General features: G+C 37.5%; 1 protein-coding gene across 2 annotated transcripts in view; it reads left to right on the top strand.

Annotated features, from left to right (window-relative positions):
• Positions 1-22422, top strand: part of LOC121727093 (zinc finger protein Gfi-1b) — a 63528-nt gene extending 41106 nt beyond the window's left edge. Inside the window, exons 3-6 of one of the 2 annotated variants that reach the window (XM_042114779.1) lie at positions 2224-2869; positions 3344-3513; positions 21201-21437; positions 21861-22422. In XM_042114779.1, coding sequence (XP_041970713.1) covers positions 2224-2869; positions 3344-3513; positions 21201-21437; positions 21861-21943 — 1136 coding nt within the window. In that variant the 3' untranslated portion in view covers positions 21944-22422. Of the gene's footprint in view, positions 1-2223; positions 2870-3331; positions 3514-21200; positions 21438-21860 lie in introns of both variants that reach the window. The other variant, XM_042114772.1, reaches the window with a different exon arrangement.
• Positions 22423-23365: the final 943 nt, after the last annotated feature.

The raw sequence follows: 23365 nt of genomic DNA, 5'->3' as shown, positions 1-23365 counted from the left end.
ATATAATTATTTTGATTACATGCCAAACTGAAGTTATTAAGTTTAATTATATTATTAAGTTTACTGAGCACAATAACTTTGACCCTTCTGAATAGGGTGACGTATTGAATATTCGCGAAAACCATGAATTCGAGCATACTGTGCGAACAATGAGGCCAAATAACCATTAATATGTAATAAATACCGTGGCCCGTGCGCTATGGGGGACAACAAACAAGTGTAGGGACTAAACGCCCTTTTGCTTGATGTGAAAGTGTAACAAAATGAATGAACTGTTAGTTTTAGGGACCGAGATGCTTGATGATGAAAACTTAGTAAAAGTTCTTAGGTAATATCAAGTTGATGTAACTGAATGCAATTCAACGAGATTTAAAACAGGACCAGTACCACGAAACGGTTTTGAGACTCAAACAATCGTACGAGAACGTTGCGTCCTTCTCTAACAAACGTGAAATGACGTTGTTCGAGCAGGACGTGGCATTCTCATCCGATTATTTGAGTCTCAAAACGGTTTCATAGTAGGCCTACAGATTCGTAGTTTGGGTGCTATTTTACTGGGAATTAATGGCTTGTTAAATTACACGAAGGTGTGGAGTTAGCTTACGCAGTTTTAACTAGCTTCTTTTGTCATTTATCTGCAAACTTAACCTTATTGAACGAATAATCAAATACTTGTTCCCATTAAAGTCTATAAAACTCTGTTGTAAAGCTATTCTCATCTGCACCAATTACGTTTATTTCTAGGACTTCTTTCGTTAAATCTTTTTGTTGCTTAAAGCTCCATTAATAGGGTTAAAATCATTATTATGAGTATCATCTCTATCAATATATAATTCAATATATAGTATATTATTCTCCGCTATCAAACTTGCTATATCTAGCAATTTTACATCAATGTCACCATAGGCCTATAGTGTACACTATATAGATTGGTCTCGGTCCAGTCGACAGCTGCTGCAGTTCAGACGGGGGTTCATTACCGGGGCTTGTCTCGGAGATGGATGTTTGTTCTGATGGTTTCTTGATGATCTGCGATATTGCGGTGATAATTGGCCCGATTGATTTATTTGTTAAGCGGATTATGTATTGGTACTTTATGAAAATGATGATGTGTCAATAACGAAAACATTAAAAATGTTATAAATTATAAGCTATTTAATTATAGCTCGTGCAAATAATCAAATGAAACTTAAAATTCTGCGTCTGATGTGGTCTAAGCTAGTATATTTTTTTTAATGCTAGAACATAGTTTATTGGTTTATGACTTATAAAAGATAGGGTTAAAATCTTTGATGGTCTAACAAACTACAATAAAATTCGATTATTCCTATTCAAACACAAAACTGCACAAACAAAGTCAACGAAACGAAATTTATTCAAAACAAAATGTAACAGGCGAGCGCGAAAAATGGCCAAACTATAGATGCGCATTATACGCCCACGGATTAGCGAATTGTAAAGGGGGCCCCGGACGTGTTAATTATTGGGGTTGGGCGAGGGGCCCGGATGAAAGTCAATTTGCCCCACGACATGATACGGCCCATTTCATCACGACAAGTGGAGCACCTGCGCTTTTTCACTGGCCCAGGGGCGTTCCTTTGTATGGCTCTAACAATCGAATTGTATTGTCACTTTGGCCCCGCTCTAAACACACGAAAATAGCTTCGCAGTTTACAGATGTTTTTGCTACTTTAGCGCTTTGACCGACATTCTCCTTTATTTTCGAGATGGGTTGATTCTAAAGTGGACTATCGGGAATTGTATTCATGCTATTTACACCTACGTCACAATATTATAGGGTACTAATTCTACTCTATATCAGTAAACGTATATCTATACATCTATACATCTATACATATAAATAAAATTGGAGTGTCTGTTTGTAATATTGAAAGAACTATTTTTTACTACATGCATATGAATCTATATACGCTACGTACACCAAAACAACATTTTTTACAATTTTTGTCTGTATGTCTGTCTGTCTGTTAGTTCCGGCTAATCTTTGAAAAGGCTGGAGCTATTTTGCCGGGACTTTTTTTGGTAGATAGATGTAGTTAGGTGTAACTTAGGCTATTTTTAACCGACTTCCAAAAAGGAGAAGGTTATATTTTACTTTTTTCATATTTGTTAGATCACTATCCATCTTTGTTATTATACTATGTCGACGCGGACGAAGTCGCGGGCAACAGCTAGTTTAATAATACTTTTTCTTCTTTTCAGAGGAAATCAAATTCGGTATCAATCGGTTGGTGGCTGAGAAGGTGGATGAAGATGATAATGAGTCCCACAACGAGACGAGAGCTGAAAACGTGTCGCCAGCGTCACGCTGTGGAAGTCCATGTTGGGCGCCATCCCCCCAATCTCCCCGATCAGTGCGATCTTCATCCCCGGAGCTGGAAGTCGATTCCCCACCCTCATCGCCCAGAAGACCACCAGATTCGTCCCCACCGTTGAAGAGATCAGAAGCCTTCTCAGTCAGTGCACTGTTACGGCCTGATGCACCGAAAATACCCCCACAGAGACCTTTTTTATATCCACCTCTACCTATCGCTGAATTCCTCAGGGATGCAGGCAGTTTCGGGTTGCCTGGTTGGGGAGGCTACAGCAATTTATACCTTCATGCTGTCCAAGCGGCAGGGCCCGAGCTATTAAGATTACGAGCAGCTGTTTTGGGTGCCCCGAGCCCTTTATCAAGGGGTCCTCTACCAATTGGTGATGTGTACTCCTGTGTCAAATGTGAGAAGATGTTCAGTACGCCCCATGGCCTTGAGGTCCACGCGAGAAGGTCACACAACGGAAAGCGGCCCTTCGCTTGTGAACTATGCAGCAAAACTTTCGGACACGAAATCAGCTTAAGTCAACACAGGTTAGTTTTTATTAGACATATTTTGTAAGTATTATTATTTTAGAACAAGAATCAAAAGAATCTAAATTCTAAATGATGTTTCTCAAATGAATATCAGTCTCATTAAAATTAAGAAAAAGACGTTTTGAAATACATATCGCAAATACATCAACGAGTGCTATACTTCATACTTTAGTGATTTTATTACGGCCGTTCCCAATATTTGATCTATCTCTGGTTTTGCCCTACTAGAGATAGGAATAGCTCACAATTGACATAAAATATATGTCTCTAATATCTAATGTGAGCTATTCCTATCTCTAGTAGGGCAAAACCAGAGATAGATCAAATATTGGGAACGGCCGTTAGTAACCTAGTCTTTCATAGTACTAAACTTATCAACATAAAAAATTCTCTTAACATCCCCACACCTAAGTCGATCTTGGATCATGATTTTTTAAAGCCCATCTCGACCCCTTTCAGGGCTGTGCACAGCGTGGAGAAGGTGTTTGAATGCAAGCAGTGCGGGAAGACGTTCAAGCGGTCCAGCACTTTATCCACGCACCTGCTCATCCACTCTGACACCAGGCCGTACCCGTGCCAGTACTGCGGGAAACGGTTCCACCAGAAATCCGATATGAAGAAACACACGTATATACATACTGGTGAGTGGCGCTTCCTCATTATAAAATAAGACTAGTTGCTTGGAAGGTATTAAGTATAAGGACTGTTAAGAAAATAACTGAAAGTGATTTATACGACAAAGACGCAAACAGCACTTGGGCTGCAGCAATAGTATGGATCACCATAAAAACGGCGCAAAAAAGTGTTCATAACTTAGAGAAAACTTAAGTCTTTCAAATCTTAGTATCTAAAGCCAAAAGTATAAAAGGTAATGAAATATAAAACGGCAAACGCCTTATTACTCAAAACCCATTTACATCACCAAACAAACACCATTTCAATCATCCCTCGTAATAAATTAATCTTTTAATTCATGATCAACTTTGAAACGTTTAAGATGACACCACTTAGGGGATAGCGAACCCATTTTCGGGAATTTCAAAGTTGGAGTCTTCCCCCCATAATGAATGTACATTAACACCTTAGAGCTTTAATCGCGTAGTCTCTGCGGCTTGCGGGAGATCCGGTGACATGGGGTAAAGTGGAAAACGATTAAGGTGTCAACAAACCTCATTTATTAGTAAAGTTGTTTAATAGTTATAATGAGGGAGATCCAAACGTTAATACGTTTGATTGCATATTTTTGAGAGGTATGAGATATTTAATTAGTTTCTTTGTAGCTGGAAATATATTTTTTAAGTATTCTTAAGAAGCAAGTCGGAACCAGAGAATGAGATTAAAATAAATTTTAAAAGTTGTTGAGCGAACAAGTATTTTATAAAGTGTTGACTAGTATCCTATCTATACTAATATTATAATTAGTTCATAATCAAGACAGCATCATCACCAAAATATCATCCTATAACTACAAAAAATTCTACTAAAGATAAAGATGTTACATAACAAAGATATAGTGAAAATCTTACCCGACGCCTGAAACGCTTTCAACATTCCAATACCTACTTCGTCCCCTAGTTCATTTAAGATGAGGGTGGGCCCGTGATTCAGCGTGTATGAGTTAGGAGGTGCGAGGGGGATGGAAATAGATAAAATAGTGGGCAAGACAAGAACAGAAGGGTTAGTTATTGAGGCACATGCTAGGCTCTGATATATCCGAATACATTAGGAGTATATTGTTATGTGAGGCTTTCATAGAGAAATACGAGCAATGTAAGATTGGATTTTGAGAATATGAGCATGGAGGAATGTGTTATTGTCGCAGCTAAAAATGTCCAAGAATTCCGATACTTCGACTATGACAGATCATAGATAGAATCGTATCGCTGATAAGCGGATTAGTTATCTATGTGGAATCATTTTGTCAGCCGCTGAGATTGATCATTTCCTTTATTTATATCTGCAGGAAAGACGTTATGGAAACAAGATTATCTTCGGTCACGTACGCCGTAGACGGGAGGTAGGGGGTGTATGCTGCAGCCGTCCATTTTTATTACAGAATAAAATCACTGATCCAATCATAATCTATAAAAAGCTTCGTAAAAATAAGAAATTGTAGCATCTAAGACAGAAGAAAAACATCTACTTTTTGCAGTGCATTGAAATTACGCGAATCATCTAATTGAATAAACTAAAAGGCAAAACCCCTATCAAAATCGAAACCTTATCCAAATTAAAATGAAATTGATTACTTGAGACTAGACGAGTACGGGTTGGGTAATAAATTAATATGGGGTAGACAATCCCCATCGTGTAAATTATAAACAATATCAACTCGGTAAATAGTTGCGCGAACAGCATTTTAATCAGCGTCCTAACTTCCTGATTAATGTGCTCCATACAATTTATCGTCCAAATTTTATTTATAATTGCTCCAGCTAAATTAAATGGGGGGCGATTAGTCAACGTCAGACCGGCGTTTGTCACCTCAGACCTTTAATTCGACCCTAATTGAGTCTGGAACATCTGGAGAGGGTTACCTGTTATGCTAATCCCTTGTCCTTCTAGTTGCTGTTGTTAATTCATGCAAATTTGAAGTACTTCTCTCTGTCCTTAATTTAAGACTAGACTCCATTTATGGATTTTTCTAAAAGTAATTAAAAAAAATCCATAAATGGAAATATTACACCTTAATTTTTTTGGTCTTTAGTAGTATTTTAAAAAGCAAGCTATTAAATATTAAACTCTGACACTTTTTGAAATTGTAATTACGCTACGCCAGAAACGAAAAAAAAAAAGAAAAAAATAATTAATCCAAAGTAATCTAAAGTTATGAATGTTTGATTTTGAAACATGGAGCATTTTTTAAACGCTTCCCTTAATTAGTCGGGGAGAAGCTGCCAAAATTACGGCGAATTCTCTCTTTTTATTGCGGTTTGTGGGAGCATTTAGGAAATTGCTTCGCATTGTTATGCAATTAAGGGATTGCATTACCGCACTCTCCTTGCAATTGGATTTAGCATCGGTTTAGACGTAAATGAATCATAAACTTATACTTTCTCATCAATTTACAGTTTATGTTCATATGCCTGGCAAAACTCGTTAACATAAAGGCAAGAAACATTGCTTCATTTTCTATAGAATCCTAACACCATGATCAGTTTAAAGAAGCGATTTTTTTGGAAATGCCATGCAGAAATAAGCCCGAACAATAAGATGTTAATTGGAAAGCAGAGGAATTAAAATTTGCATATAATAGGTTTGAGAGGACAAAATTAAAGTAAAGCTGATAATGATTACAAGCACACGCTTCCCTCTGATTAAAAATTCTTAGGCAACTTTGACAATACTGGTGAATTTGAATTAAAAAATGCAAGCAATTTTAACTTAAGTGAAACTTTAAATTTTGTTATTGTTACCTACCAAAGTATTTAAAATGATCTTCTCTTTTTGGGTCAAAAACTCTTTTCAAAATTCTTTTTTTCTTATACCGTAAGATCGCAATATTTGAATCGTAACCCTATCCCCCACGGGTCAAATACTCTCCTTTCTAGAATTTCGCTGACTGAACAAAGAGTCCGGCCAATCTTTCAAAAGCAATTCCTCGTAAGATTCAAGTTAAAGTATTCCGTCCACACCGGCGGCCGGGTGGAAATCTAAGCGGTCCATAAGGAGGAGGCAGGGAGGAGGAGGGGGAGGCCCGAGGGAACTGAATCAAGGAGTGCTACGTGCCGCGCGTTTAATTAAAGTCCAAGATACTTCGATTTTAGCGACGTTTTCTTTTCATTTCTGAGGTGATTAGAAATTGATAGGATTTGAGTTATGGTGATTGCTGGTTAGGTTTTAGTTGCAATAATAATTATATTTTTTTTATTTTTTGAAAAATCAAAAGTTGTAAGTTTTTTGTTTTATTTTTTACATGAGATATCGTCCTAATACATGACGGTGAGTTTCTTATTTTTTTTTTTATGATGCCCGAAACTATAACAAAGATATTATAAAATAAAACATGGCCTTTAAAATAACACGAGTCAGCTAGATAAGGCCCTAAATCTACTCAGTTCAATTCAGGAAATTATTAACCAAAAGACGTTTCGTTTGGTTCCGTTTCTGACATACTTTTGTATTTGAGCCCAAAATGTTTTTACATAAACCACGACAAATCCTCGAATCGATACTTCTGGAATCGTGAGATTTCGGTAACACAATACTATCTCGCTGGGGATCATACAAAAATCACACGCGAGATTTTTTTTCTCACGCCGAAAAAGTTTCTGTATTTGTATTACCCTCGCGTTTCCCCCGAGACCCGCGGGACGAGAGGGTAGGGGAGGGGGTAATTAAATTAATGTTACCCTCTTATCGCGTTTCGTTTCCAGTAATCCGACACCTGAACTAAGGAACTTTAGACTGTTTGCATCTTGTGTCTAGACTTGTTAGACAATTAAAGGCGGAAGATGAAGAGGGATATAATTCTGTGTTGCTTGCAACTTTGTGTGAAATTCGTTTCGCGGGAACTGTGCTGTACGAATTTTCAAAAGCGTTCCTATGTCCTTTCCCGGGACTTTAAGTCTGTACCAAATAAAATGCAACAGACAAACACTTGCACATATTAGTATCAGTACTTTAAAGTTTCTGAGGAGTTTTTGTATAACAAATGCTAGCAGCTAACATGGTATAGCTGATAAAAGTGTAACCTGTAAGGCGTTTGATAAATATAATCAACATATTTTGTGATAAATACCCCTATCTATTAAAAATATTTTTTAAGAATTTTATTTGTTACTTAAAGTTACGTGACAATAGAAGATTTTTTTTGTCATCAATCGCTAACAAAGCCAATAAACCAATGCGGTACCGAAAAAACTGTATCGATCAAGTGTAACAGAATTAACCCCCGAGTGCACGCCGCGTGGCGACGCGCGACGCACGCGCCTCCTAATTCAATAAACACATTATCACGATTAGCTACTGAACCCCGCTGGGCCCCAACGACCGGCCGGGGCCGCGGACTTGGGCCCCAGAGGCCCCGCGAACCGGTCCCAACGGGGCACATTTCGACGGCTGATTTGCTGATTTTTATTACTGTTATTCAAATTGACCGAGCTTTAGGGTTAAGTTATGCTCATGAGAGGGTGCGTTACTGATCACTGTAATATCGTTCCTTTTATATTTATTGAAAAAAAAATATAAGCGTTTGGCCACCCTTTCTCTAAGTAGAGTAGGTACGACAAATTAGTTTTTTCGTTTTGAAGATTTTTATTTCAAAGTTATTGGTTGACTTAACGCCTTCTAAATTGAGACTTACACCCTTTTCCTTCTTAGCCTTTTCACACCTTCCGATAGCCAGAAGGTGTGTAAAGTTTTTTGTCATCAGGAACTATAAAGCTTTTGGCTAACAACGATGTCGTCAATGTAAGCAAAAAAAAAATACATCGATGAGAGCATCTCTATATAGCAAACTATGCATAGTTTGAACTTATCTAAGTATTTGGTAATTTTTTCACTTTCCGTTTCGTCATTGTAATCACTTAAGGAATGAGTCAAGGTATCTTGGCTAGCAACTTAGTGCTTGCATAACAACCCATAGATAAGACTTTTGCTGGTCCTAATCCATAAAAAAATCTCTTTGTTCGTCGCATTACATTGATTACAATGTCACGCTTATGGATTTAATTTGACGATAATAAACTCTATCACCGCACACCAGAGTTAAAAATCACTTGAAGCTAAATTAGGGTGATTCTGATATGAGAATCAAAGTGGAAAATAATACTAGTAGGAGGGACTTAGGCGCGTGCGCCGCGCGTGCCATACATTAGACGGAGAGTGATTATTTCAACAATAAATTTAATTTTAAATCCGACCCTGTCCCGACATTATCATAATGAATACTACTTATGCCATCTGCCGGAAATCATTGTTTTGACCAAATATATAGACCAAAAAAAGTAGATCGTAGTACTTTGATTTTTTATTAGTTGTATATCACCAACTATGCTACAAAAAGACTTCAACGAACCACTGAGCTATAAAATGTGTCTCACCGTTAAATTTTTTAATATATTTTGCGTAATATTTTGCATCGTACTAATATATACAGCTAGTATATTAGGTGTACACTGTACACAGAACGTATTAATACGTATAGTAGGCAAGAAGAGAATATTAATTAACAACAATAAGTATTTAAGTTGCTAATGTAGTGTAGCACTATTGCTGGTAGTTTACGTACTTCGACAAACACAAAAACATTTGCGTTCCATTTTCAAACAGAATGCACTTAATATGATTATCAAATTATCCGTGTTTTGATTGGCCAAGTGACGCCGTTTCGAGTGTTACGATTGGCTGCGACAATAGCGCCGTTTTCGAGTGTTTTCTTAAGCACCGTGCTGTGGAACCCGACTAGTATTTCGGTGACCTCTATTGCGAGAGTCGTAAGGTCGAGTATTAACAGGTTTGCGCTGAGTGGCACAGTGCAGCTCGAGTGCAACAATAACAGTAGCAAATGTGTCGGTACATTTGTTACGACTGTTAAAGTTAAATCGTACGAGGGAAAATATTTTTGAGTTCTAAAATCAAGTCTGCTATACTAAAAAGGAATTAAAATTGTAAAATGCTTTTTAAAATCTCTAAAACTTAAAATGACGTCAAAATATGCAAAGCCTTGGAACCCTCGTCTGTCATATTTGATTTATCATCTGTACTTATTTAATATCTGCAAATCCGATAGTGGTTGGGGTATTAATATGTCGTTAAATATGAATTGGACACTAGAAAGATTTAAGCACGTTACTAGTAAGTACATATAATTGTAATGTGTTTCAAAATAAAAAAGCCATTTAGATTGTAATTTGTAACATGAACAAAATATAACTTATTATTCAGACGCTTGTAAAACACTATAAAGAGTTATCATAAAAAAAACTCATAAGAGCATGACCAATGACCATCATAAAAAATACAAAGTTTTAAATGCAGGTATGATTGATGATATTCATCTGAATTCTTTATTATAATCAGGTGACAATTCTATAATATTTCGCAAACGTTAATTGCAATAAAATCAATACGGAACCACAACAATAGAGTTTATTGATATCCCATCCCTAATGGTGATGCCATAATCCGGCCAAATGACAGAGCAACCCTTTGTCGAACTGTCTCCGCGCGGCGGAGTGGCAATTTATTTCGTCATTACATAATTTCTATTGGATTTGACGTAATAATGCGACGGATTAGTGGTGTAGGGTGTCAGACATTTATGATTTCAATATCAACCGCAATAAATTTTGATTTGTCATCTATTGGAAGAAGCATTATGGATAATTAATAAAGATCAAAAGGGCAGATGATATTAATATTATTAAGAGGATCGATTTGGAAAAAGTATTTTGTACTTATGATGACGACCTCTGTGGCTCAGTGGTGAGCGCGTTGGTAGCTCAAGCCGGGGGTCGCGGGTTCGAATCCCGCCGACGGAACAAAAAGTTTTCAATGTTCCCGGGTCTGGATGTATACATTAAATATGTGTATGATATAATAAAAATCTTAAATATATGTATAGTATAAAAGTATTAAATATATTACCTGTAACACAAGTCCTTTAGGTACTTAGCACGGGGCCAGACTGACGTGGTGTGAAGCGTCCATAGATATTATTATTATTACTTATCAGTTAATAGACGAATGGGCTCTGTAACTAATTAGCCTCCACAGAAGAAATTATTACAACTAATAACATGAAAGAACCATCAGGACAGTTTAAACTCTAGAACTCTATTACACCCTAGCATACTAAAACTGGAAATCGTAAACACTATTAGAAAGAGCCGAAATTCCTGTTCGTAACGGTCACATCGCAATAAGCGGAGTGACGGTGACATTCTGGAGCGAATCCCGCCGGAACAATCTTCCTGCATACTTGACCACCGAACAAATACCCCCCTGTCGTCCGCTTATCCACAGCCGACGTCAAGGATAAAAATGCAATAAACACTACCACTTGCCACTTTATAATTGGACGCTGTTGAATATTATTGTACTTAATCCATATAAAAATTACGTATTGAGTTATGAATGCAGTTATGTTCTTTAGAACAAGAGTGCATTTAAACATTAACAAAAAAAATTGTGGGTTAGGACACAAATGCCAGCGACGGATACCAGCGACGGATGGCGAACAAATGGCACGAGTGCCACCAGTGGCACGTGACATAAAATTTGGAGCACGCTACTGGTCACAAAACTAGTAGGTCGAACTTATTTAAAGAACAATGAAGGTTATAGATCCACCTCTGCATAGTGAGCACCAAATTATGCAAATTTTAAAATACGCACCGAATCACAAAAAAATCTTCAGAAAAGGTTTGCCATTCCTGATCTAGGCTCATTTTGCTCTTCGCCATTTTTGCAGTGGCGGCATGGATTGCTAGACCAAAGTCGGTAGAAAGTGAGCTAGAGTGGTCGCGTTGAGGTCGTACACGGCTGCAAAACGACCGCATCACGCAGCCGACCATACACAACCTTTGTTGTTCGACCGCTCAAGAACTGCTCGAGCGGTCCGTGTATTGCGGATATGAATTTAGTATGGAAACTACAGATCGCCGTGCGCCAACCGCATCTTGCAGCAGTCGGTGTCGACTGTAAGATGCGGTCCATGTATGGCCGGCCTAAAGGTACAATTCCGTGCATCGCGATTCGCGATCGATCGTTGCACCAGCTCATTATAGGTTATAAAGTGGCATTTTATTTGAATTTTTGTTGGTGACGTCTTGATGACGGCGGAGGTGGACAAACGGCCCGTCCGTTGATTACGGTGCGAACGACCCGATATAAAACACACGAAATCTACCTTCCGTCGTTGAAACATTGGGTTTATTGTTCCAAATAGATCGAAGCCAAGCGTTAACGTTGATTGTGTCGTAATGATAACAATATGACTTATAAAAATGGGTTCTGAAAAAATCTCTTCGTTGAAGTCTTCACTCTTTAGACACAATTTCATAAGATTTCCGTTAAATATGACATATGTGTGATTGTCTATACTGTACTCGGCGAAACATGACATGGCGGTAGCGGTCATTGACTCCCTGTCAACAACTTGTCATTTTCTATATAAACCGCGATTGACAATGAAGGTCAGATGTTGTCAATCGCGGCTTTGTATAGAAAATGACAAGTTTTTGACAGGGAGTCAATGACCGCTACCGCCATGTTTCGCCGAGTACAGTATACTCTCAATTCCACAACTTAAAAAAATAACAGGCTAAGCGTTCCTAAAGCAGCTATTAAAGATGTGAGTAAATTATTTTTAATTTAACTATTAGAATTCCAAATTTTTTGCGTTATATTACCGGACATGACTAGCGAATAATATGCTTAACTTCTATTCGTGAAGTAAAAGAAAAATCTTGGCAATTTCCAATAACCCCGCTGGTGTGTGGGCTGAACTAATTTGTCAAACGTCACGACAAACTTTATTAGTTTTTGTTGGAGGGTCCCATAATCACTAGCACTTATTATGAGACTACTGGCTATCGTATAAGTATAGCCAATAAATCTTTATTTGCAGTATTGTGGTACTACTTAAGAACTGTCGTAATTAGAAATATCAGATTTTTGTTTTATTACAAGTATTATATTATATAGTTGCATCATGTATGCACCACATTATAATTATGTATGATAAGCCACCATATTTTTGAATTATGGTGGGTTTAGATCCATCGCAAAAGTAGCTAACACAATCACACACGTTTCTCTCATTTTAAAGATTGTCTCAAGTCTTTAGCATTTATCATCGTTGCGTTCAAATTATTTTTTAAGGTTTTATGACATTTCTACGTCGGGGTGTGCTATATAAAACAATATTCTCAGTATAAATCAGCGGATAAGTGGCATTTACAAGAGTTGGCCAGGTATTGGGTAAATCGTAAACGTCGGAGATGCGACCCGGTTCCGTTTGAGTTGTGACCGAGGATACGCGTACATAAAACGGATTCCATCATCATCATCCTTCTATTAACAACAACGCATTTGGGAATTAAATCATAATAATTCACATATCAAAAAGAAAACTGCAATATTATATCTATTTATATTTGGAAAACATATCCAAAAATTTCGGTTACGTTATTTCCAAGGTCAGTCCTCGGATTTGTGCCTTAATTGACCTGACAGACCATATCTGAAAAAAGGTATAGTAATGCAGTAATTACATCTACCTATTACACCATGAACCGTATTTTTATCATATTCTTTAAAAAACCTAACGACGATGGAAAGGTTCAAAATCTCCCTGAAACCTTTGTTTCATTGAGATTTCCTTCCGCGGGAGGAGTTTGAGGTTTATGGTGCGAACTTTTCATAATATTTAACGTTGTAATAGGCAATTCCACTTTGTTTCCCGGCGGTGTTTGCGAAGCTCTTAAGACAAGATTGTGCGGGTTTCCATTTTCCATTACAAACTCAAGTTGGAACAACCCGGAATAAGGTTGGATTGAGGCTTGTTTTGCCTCGTGGTTTGTTTGCTCTGCTCACTCTGTCGGGAAATCGGTTTAGATCGAATGCGCTTTAGGCAATCTTCAGGTGGAGACAAAGGAATGCAGATTTTAGTATGTGAGTGAGAAGAGAGAGCTGGTAAAGTTGATTTCATGAGATTCCGATACGTTGATGAAGATTTTAAATCTTAATTACAGCTCTGTAATTAAGATTTAAAATCGAAAGTAATAATTGTGATCATGAGCACATAATATCACAAATCAAAATTCTAAAACCAGAATATTTCTAAACAGTCCACATCACAACAATTTTTCAAGTCGCACCCAAATCCTAAAAAAGACAGAACGATAGTTGTAGGATAATATATGTGGGTGGCGATCCCCCCAAGGAGTGGGCGACGCGGGATCGTAAACGGGGATTCCCGGCAAATCCGCACCTCCTAGCACGGGAATCACGCCAGCCTGCGGATTTGTTGAAACGTATATGAAGGTCTCCGGGTTTAAGGGTTATATTATGTTGCGTAAAAATGTGCGCGTAATCCAGCTGACAGACATGACAAGGATATTCCCGACACAGTTGCTAAACTCCCCTAAACATGAACTACTTATTTAACCAACTTCCAAAAAAGAGATGGTTATATCGGCTATGGATATTTTGGTGATGTGGCAGTTTCGAGAATGAAAGTGGGGAATGAAAATTTAAACTTGAAGTTATCTGAAATAACGCTAACACCTACACCACAACTAGACTACCCCAATCTGGCGCACACAATATGTGTGTGCCAGATTGGGGTGGTCTAGTATGAAGACTGAGGCTACTCTGCAGGGTGTAACAAAACTAAGTGATAATACTTTAGGGTGTGTATGGGGCTCCTATATAGAGTTCACTGTGAAAGTAGGAGTGCCAAAAGATAAACTTTTTTCTTCATAAATATGAACATACAAATGTATGGAAAAATTCATGACGCGCGGGCGCTTGCCCATACAAATCGAACAAAAGCTCTCTCAGCGCTGCTAAAAGTAGCGTCAAAACACAGTGAACTCAATATACTCTCTGGTAATGTAAGGAAGACATACACACCCTTAAGTATTATCTTTAGTAGTGTTATACCTTCACTACACAGCCATTACTCGTGTTAGACGTAGCAAAATATGTGTTCATGCCGTAATTGTCCAAAAATTGGATCTTATCCATGAAATAGCAGACGATGATGTTAAATAGCTCAAAAATCTAACGCTTTCAAACCTCTCAGAAATCCTCTAAAACATTAGTGCGTCCGTAACTCCATGAGGCGCTGGGAGTGCACTTACCGTCCCAGGTGTGGGATTAAAAGTGCGCATTATCTATGCACTTTATAATGCTCTTGGATTTAAACGTTAGAGCGTCATTTATGGACAATGCTTGGATTCTTTTAAAGTTATCACGTAGTTTAAAGTCGCAGTTAATATTACATTGTAAAATGACTTAAACCCAATACATTTACTTCTATCTATCTATATATATATATATATATATATATATATATATATATATATATATATATATATATATATATATATATATATATATATATATATATATATATATATATATATATATATATATATAAAACTCAAAGGTGACTGACTGACATGGTGATCTATCAACGCACAGCCCAAACCACTGGACCGATCGGGCTGAAATTTTGCATGCAGGTAGATATTATGACGTAGGCATCCGCTAAGAAAGGATTTTTTTTTAATTAAATAAGGGAGCAAACGAGCAAACGGGTCACCTGATGGTAAGCAACTACCGTCGTCCATGGACACTTGCAAGAGCTGCAGGTGCGTTGCCGGCCTTTTAAGAGGGAATACGCTCTTTTCTTGAAGGTTTGCAGGTCGTATCGGTCCGGAAATACTGCTGGTGACAGTTTATCAGACACAGATTTTGATCAATTCCACCTCCAAGGGGTTAAAATAGGGGATGAAAGTTTGTATATAATACTACTTCTTAACGCAAGCGAAGCCACGGGCAAAAGCTCGCTTAAAATATGTAATCATTTTCAACCTAATACGAGTAGGTTTACTTTCAAAAGATATAGTTGAGAGACACGTGCAGGGCAATCACATATCTTGAAACAGCTATGGAACAGGAGTTTGACAGCAGGTTCTGTGCAATATCTGCAGCTGTCAATCCCCTGATGCAAAATACATTATAATCTAATAGTCCTGCTGTTTTAGTTTCCTACCTGACGCTGGACCAAAAACAAATAAAACATTTTAATTTCATACAAAACCCCATTGTAGAGGGGACTGAAAACCCCCATTAGTGACCCCACTCGGTGGAAATATCAAACATAAATTCCAGCTTCGAATAGAGCGGGAGCGAATAACATATTTCACGAAATCTTACCAGGAGCACTTTAAGTTGGGAGCCTCGTATATTTAATTCAGGAGCGTAAAGTACGTCCCCATAAAAATCCTGTGTGATACTGTGCAGATGAGCCAGCCAGGGCCGGATTTTGATAATCTAATTATATTAATGTCTGTTTTATTGCGAATCTCACGTTTAGTGCCCCGATAATGGGCGGTAATGATTTTCGGGGCAATCTGGCGTTGTATTGATTTATTCTGATGTCTCCAGCTTTTGTTAGAGCGAATTGTGAGTATTGATTTTCATTGTGGTGGTTTGTAAGTTTGCCAAGATGTGGCAATGTTTGATCAAAATTTTGATTTGAATTGACACGGTTTTGTTTGATTTTGTCAAATCAAATTAGAAGTACCTATCGACGTTCAAGTCAAAAATGTTTTGTATAGATTTCTATCATTTATAAATCATGAGTAGGTAGGTGTATTTTACGTGAAATAAATGATTAAATATTTAATTTTGAATGCACTCGTTGTTTTAAAAGTAGTGGAACTACATACTTTATAAACAACGTTTTTTCTCGTCATTATCAAAAATATTGCGAAATATTTTTGATTTTTTAGCAAGAAAAATATCCTTTATTTAAACATTTCAATGGCCAGCCGAAACCTTTCATCCCCCGGTCGTGGCGGGTTCAGTCCGGCCCTGCACCCCCCACCCGGGTGAGCCGGGCGAGCCGGGTGTGCGGAATTTACGGTTATCGCCCACCCGGACGCGTTCAATCACAACCGGAACTAAATACTTAACGCGCGCCTTACTTTTTACGCCCGCCATACATTTTTATGAGCGCAGCATTAAGTCTCTAATTAAACTGTTCCAGTATCCAGTCACTAGATTGGAAATTCTTAGAATCTATATAAATTAGTACCCAAATACACTTTGTATGCATTATGTATACATTATACATGTTAGCTATCAAGAGATTAGTATAAATAGTTTATTTAAAATTTTATTAACGTACACGTTAAGTTTTCAAGGTTGATTTTGCGTCTGCCGTGAAGAAAGCCAAGAAACAAAAATATTTATTATATAACACAGGTTTTTTTTTATTTTATGCATAATTAAATAAATTATAAACAAAATTGTGGTAGCTTACTTAGTTTCATTAAAAATGTATCTACAAAGTTCGGGTCAAAATGACCCGACGTCATAGTCCATGTAATTATTTTCACGTCATTGACGCCGGGTTAACAGCCTTAACCCTAAAAAGGTATTTCCTAGACATGTCGATCGTAAAACTCGTGTTCCTCAAAACTTCACCGGAAAATCTTGAGCTGAAAGCTCTGAGACTACGTGAATTATACAGCTGTACTCAAAGACGTTTCACTGAACCCTTGAAAACAATTAAGCGCCCCAACCGAGACGCGTAATTTCGCCCGTAATTACGCCGTTAAGGGACGGGAAGATTTTACGCACTCGCGTAATATCGCGCAGTCGGTCGATTTGTTTTGTTTATGGACTGTTTGAGCGTTTTACAACGCTTACGCGGTTTGAATCAGAAAGTTTGGGCGTTTCGCTGGAGTCAGGAGGATTATGAAAAAGTTTGATAGCCCGTTAATGCTCAAGAAGGGAAAAAGATCATTTAAACGCGAAAAAGATAAGTGGAGTAACAGCTGAATAATAAGTATTCATTTACGCTCCCAAAAATACCTTTAATGACACGAATGGAGCTCCAATTCACTCAATTTGTTCAATAAGTTTCAGAATGTTTTCACTGAAAACAAATCATTCGCCTCGCTCTTTGTGTAACAATCAGCACTGAGATAATGTAATCAGGCCCAATCCGTATAGCGTTTCCAAAACAAAACACGAAACAACACGTAAAATTCCCATCACGTTGCAGCGGCGATATACAATCGAGCATCTTCACTAAAAATCTGCTATCTCAAAGATGGAAGACTAACGAGGGCCGCGAACTCTGATTTCCAATTCAAAGGAAAATTGCGATCCATAACGGGGTCTCCCCGGCTGGGGTGGGGAATCCCCCCGTTGCTATGCGACGCGGGGAGGAGTCGCTCCAATCAGTGCCCAATGGAACGACGGGTATAAATTGAGCTCGCAGCGCGACACTCGCGGGGGAAGGAGAGGGCGCTACCCGGCGTCGGGCCTCTCGCTCCCTCTAATAAAGTCGCCGGTCGCCGGGCCCTTGATTGACGGACTCTGCGTCCCTTTTTCGAAATTCGGTACCTAATTGTCGGGTATCGCCGCTGTGATTTGTTCGCGATACCTACACTTGCCTCTTATTGGTTCTGGTTTCTTTTGCCTCGGCTCACCAATTATGTAGTACTTAAATAGTTTTTAATATGTAAGAAGAAAATAAATAGCATTTATAAAACTAAATAAAGGAAGTAAAAATATTGAATGAAATCAAACAATACGAAGTGTTTTCAAAGGAATAGTTTAAGTTCTATATCTGGACCTAGGCTTTATCTAGAATAAAGGAAGGGATATATTAAATTCCTTTCTCGGAATCACGAAACATAAACTGCCAATGACGTTTATTGAGATGCTACACATTTTTGCTCTACTTAGCCATCGATGTAGAGTTAAACTAGATGTGAAAATATAATATACTAGATGTCCCGCGCGGCTTCGCCCGCGTATATTAGGAATTTTACAGAAACCGTACATTTTCCCATAAAAAATATTTCCTTTTTTCTTTTTCAAGTTTCTTCGGTCGTATTAGTCTTAGCGTGATAATATAATATAGCCTATAGTCTTACTCGATAAATAATCTATCTAACACTGAACAACATCTATCTAACAACGCCGAAACTCCCAAACTTGTATCTATAAAGAATCAGGAGTTCTCTCAGCACCTTCCGAACCACGGTATACCAGGTATATCTCGGTGCAAAATCTAACTTGTTGGTAGCATATGCTTAGAATACTTCTCACGAAACCGAAGTCACCACATGTTTCCCTATAAGTTTTGAGGAGTTCCCTCGATTACTTATGAATCCTTCATCAGATCAACACTTTTGTGAATATAATACCAAATTGGGATGATACCCTATATATCAAAAGAAAAATTTTGAAAATCGGTTAACAAACGGCGGAGTAATCGTTGAATATAAGAAAACGAACATTCTATAAATAATGTAGGAGAAGACCAACAAAGTTAACAGAGAAGTTAAGTTATCATCATTCTGGATACATTTAATAAAAAATACGTCATATTCGTTGATTTCAATAAATGGTGAAATTGTTACAAAATTAGTCCAAAGGGCTTTTCCATTGACATGTCAGACATCCATGTTACTTTACTAATATTATAAATGCGAAAGTGTGTCTGTCTACAGAGTGTAACAAAAATAAGTGATAATACTTTAGGGTGTGTACGTGTTCCTTGTAGAGAGTTCGCTGTGAAAGTAGCAGCGCTGAAAGACCAAAATTTTTTTTCACTTTTGTAAACTTGTGACGCTCGGCCCTTGCCCGTACAAAAGTAAAAAAAAAAATCATCTTTCAGCGCTGCTACTTTCACAGTGAACTCTCTGGAACACGTACACACCCTAAAGTATTATCACTTATTTTTGTTACACACTGTATATTCTGTCTGTTACCTCTTCACATCCAAACTGATGCAACCGATTTTACAAAAATGGAGATATAGATACAATATATAGATAATTTGAGTTCCGGGAAAGGATATCTAGGGATACCTTTCCTCCTGAGCGATAAATGAATTTTGGCGTAACGAAGTTGCGGGCGTCTTCTAGTATTATATGAGAATATTGAGAAACTATTATAATATTACTAGCTGTCCCGGCAAACGTTGTTTTACCATATTTTTTTTTTTTGTATGAAAAATAGATGTTGGCCGATTCTCAGACCTACTCAACATGCTCACAAAATTTCATGAGAATCGGTCAAGCCGTTTGGGAGGAGTATGGCAACGAAAACTGTGACACGAGAATTTTATATATTAGATTACAGTGTTCCCAAAGTGATAATGCGCATATAAATTTTCGCAATTTTTCGGCAACGATCGTATTTCCCGAGCGTTGGAAGACGTCGATGCAAGCGCTGTTTTAAACTTAACTTTAAAAAAAACAGCGCTTCGCAGCGACGTAGAGTCTAGGCGCCTGACATTGCTTGAACGTTACCATGGTAAGGCCGCGATGGCTTCCCGGTCAGTTATAGCACTTGACGGACCGGCGACAGCGGACAGCCACCATATGATATTTACTTCTATTTCCTTTGAACAAGGTGCAAAATGCAAGTGCATTATTTGGGGATCTTACGTTTCATAATTCGGGCTTTTTTCGTGATTAGCGAAGATTTGCATGCGAATTATTAATTTGGGAGTACTGTACAAGCTTTTTTTAGTCAGTTATCCACATTGACCATGTGGATCTACGTATCACACGTCCGCGCAGTTCGCGGCGTGAATCCGTAATGCGGGCGTCGTGATTACGCCCGTATTAATACGTGCTGAATATTTACGACTACCCTACATCATAACTTATGTCATATGAAGCTGGGCTTATACAGGGTGTAACAAAAATAAATGATAATACTTTAGGGTGTGTACGTGTTCCTTGTAGAGAGGTCACTGTGAAAGTGCCAGCGCTGAAAGAAAAAACTTTTTTTTTCACTTTTGTATGGGCAAGCGCCCGAGCGTCACGAGTTTCCCCCACAAAAGTAAAAAAAAAATTGGTCTTTCAGCGCTGCTACTTTCACAGTGAACTCTCTACAAGGCACACGTACACACCCTAAAGTATTATCACTTATTTTTGTTAGATCCTGTATTTATTTCCGTGGGCTAGATGCTAGTCATGTGCCTTACTCGCCTATGTCACACGATTGACTCCCACTCTTGTGCCACGCTGTATATAACTCATTCAGGGCCTAAAAAACTTTCTCAACCATAAATTATGGTTAGCTTGACGATTAATGATTTAACCACCATTATGGATGTGACAAATCTAGACGTCGTTCATCGTTACCAAAACATGCTTCTCGGGCTATTTAGGGGTAGCAAATTTTTGGCGATTTTTATATTATATGTTTAAGTTTTTTATTTCATATTTACTGTGCCAAATATACGATATAGTCATTAGTCAATCTTTGATATCTTTGACTACCACTCACCCACAATGTAGATGGGTGGTCTCCACATTCATCACCCAACAACACCCACTAAACCAAAAAATGCTTTTGGTTTAGTGGGTGTTGTTGGGTGATCACAACACAAGCACCATTAATCATTAAAAGTCATTTTATTAACATTGTAAATTTTATTTTTTAAAAGACTTTGCCACTTTTATGCTAAAAAGTGGCCCCCTGCGAGTTTCTTACGCCGGTTCTTCTCGCCGGGTTAGTTCCCGAACCGGTGGTAGGCAACATGTAGTTCAACATTCTGAAAACATTTGCTTCAAATTTATTCAGAAATAAAAGAATTCTTTTTTGTTCACAGGTGAGAAGCCCCACAAGTGCCAGGTCTGCGGCAAAGCCTTCAGCCAGAGCTCCAACCTGATCACCCACTCCCGCAAGCACACGGGCTTCAAGCCGTTCGCGTGTGACCTCTGCGGCCGCGCCTTCCAACGGAAGGTCGACCTCCGCCGGCACCGGGAGACACAGCACGCTGACCTCCGCGCGCCCATGCAGCATGACGTGCATATGCACGCGCCGGACATGCACGCGGAACGGATAGGTATGCATTAATTGTTCTGTAACTTGATTACTCTTTAGGTATGGAATACGCATTGATTATTCTGTACAATATTTACTCTTTGTCGTATCACAATTCACAATATTATAGTGTAAGAGCCAACGTATAATAAACATGATTTTTCTATTGCTTTCTAAAGTAAATTAAATCAAAAAAGTTATTGGATATAGTGAAGTTCAGGAATATTATATACATAGTTATTTTATACTTCAATACCAAAAATTGTTCAATCCAAGACCTAGGCTTTGGAGGTCAACGTCTTACAGTAGTCATTTGGACTCACGTCATTTCATACTAGATTTTCTTGATCTTCTGAAAATAACTTGTATACCTAAGTACGTTCAATTTACATATATTTTTTTTGTATCTTGTTTTCTTTTTACTAAAATATACCTCATTTTCCAGACATGCGTCCTCCGCACCCCGAGCTGCGACAACCCGACTACCGGATGACCGGTGTGACCCCTCTCCAACCGCTCCCCTCCTGAGCCACCGCCTTCGCGCACTGGCGCTGAGGGCAACCCAACCTTATGTCTATGCAATAGATACTACACCAAACGCTACCAAAGATGGTTTTTGTTGATGTGATATTGATGTTATATATAACGAGATTTTTTCGGAAAATTATAATTTTAAAAAATATTTTGCACTCACTAAAATATTACACTCTTAGAAAGTTTACATTGTACAGATTTTTTTTTTTAATTTTGCCGATTTACTTTATTTCAATCCAGAGCTGGATTGGATCACTGGATTGGAATGGTGTAAACCCGCTATAATGTTCGCTTTCATAGTCTAAGAGCCACGTTACCGTTTTAGCGAATTAGAAAATTGTGTATAAGTTTTGATCTCGTCGGTACTGTATATTGTAAATTATATACAATATATACGACTCACGTTAGTATGTGTGTATATTTAAGACTTCAAGGTTCATACTACTTTAAATATTTGTAATATTATACTTGCACAGGGGCTTATAATGTCTTATCTTATTAAAATATATTATCCTATTTAAAATATAACAATGCATTGATTTATATTTCAATTTATTTTTAACGCCCTTCTATCACTACAACTTTGAAAATAATAAATAGTTTAGGCACTTAATTAATTAACGCCAAAATGGCGGAACATAATATTATTATCATTCCATGCTTCTGTAAACTTTCCAAGTGCACCGAAAATTCCGAGATACCATTCCGTAACACGTAATTTACTAAGTATAAGCTCACTAGTGTGTTAAATAAATGCATGTATTTTATAAACATCAACTAGAAAAGATGTAATTAATAAGTCTGAACACTTTTGCCCGAGGTTGAGCATCTGATTAAAAAAAAAGAGTGAAATCTTAGTCAAAGAGCTCAAGTCTCCTCGGGCGAATGTTTTAAGACGTAGCTTAAATACTCACATACTTATGTTTTAGAATATATCACCCCAAAGAATTACAGCTTTCAAAACCAAAACAGATGTGAAATCCATTATGCCAAAGCAAAGTAAAGTACGTAAATAGGTTATTGTAAATACTTTTCCATAATATGTAAAATGTATACGATCTCTTAATCAAACTAGGCTTATGTAGCATTATTTTTCACAATAAATAAAAGTATGTTAAAAATAGAAATTTTTAAAGTAAAAAACAAAGTTTGTTAAAGCATAATATTTTTTATTATTATTTTAAAACCAATATGTTTAAAAGTTATTTAGACATTTTACCAAAGAAAATTGTATTATCATTCCTATTTTTTATTACCGTGTGACATAATATTTCGCAAGAATTACTTTATCCTCCGATTATTTAGTACAATGTTAAATATATTTGTAAATATTGTAATATATATATAGTTCGTATTTATAAGTAAAAGACAACCGTGCAATCGTGGTACCGTATATGTTGTAAGTAATCACTTAAA

The sequence above is a fragment of the Aricia agestis genome, chromosome 1 (genome assembly GCF_905147365.1).
Source record: "Aricia agestis chromosome 1, ilAriAges1.1, whole genome shotgun sequence".
NCBI classification, from domain to species: Eukaryota; Metazoa; Arthropoda; class Insecta; order Lepidoptera; family Lycaenidae; genus Aricia; species Aricia agestis.
This window is presented reverse-complemented; position numbering and strand designations above follow the sequence as displayed.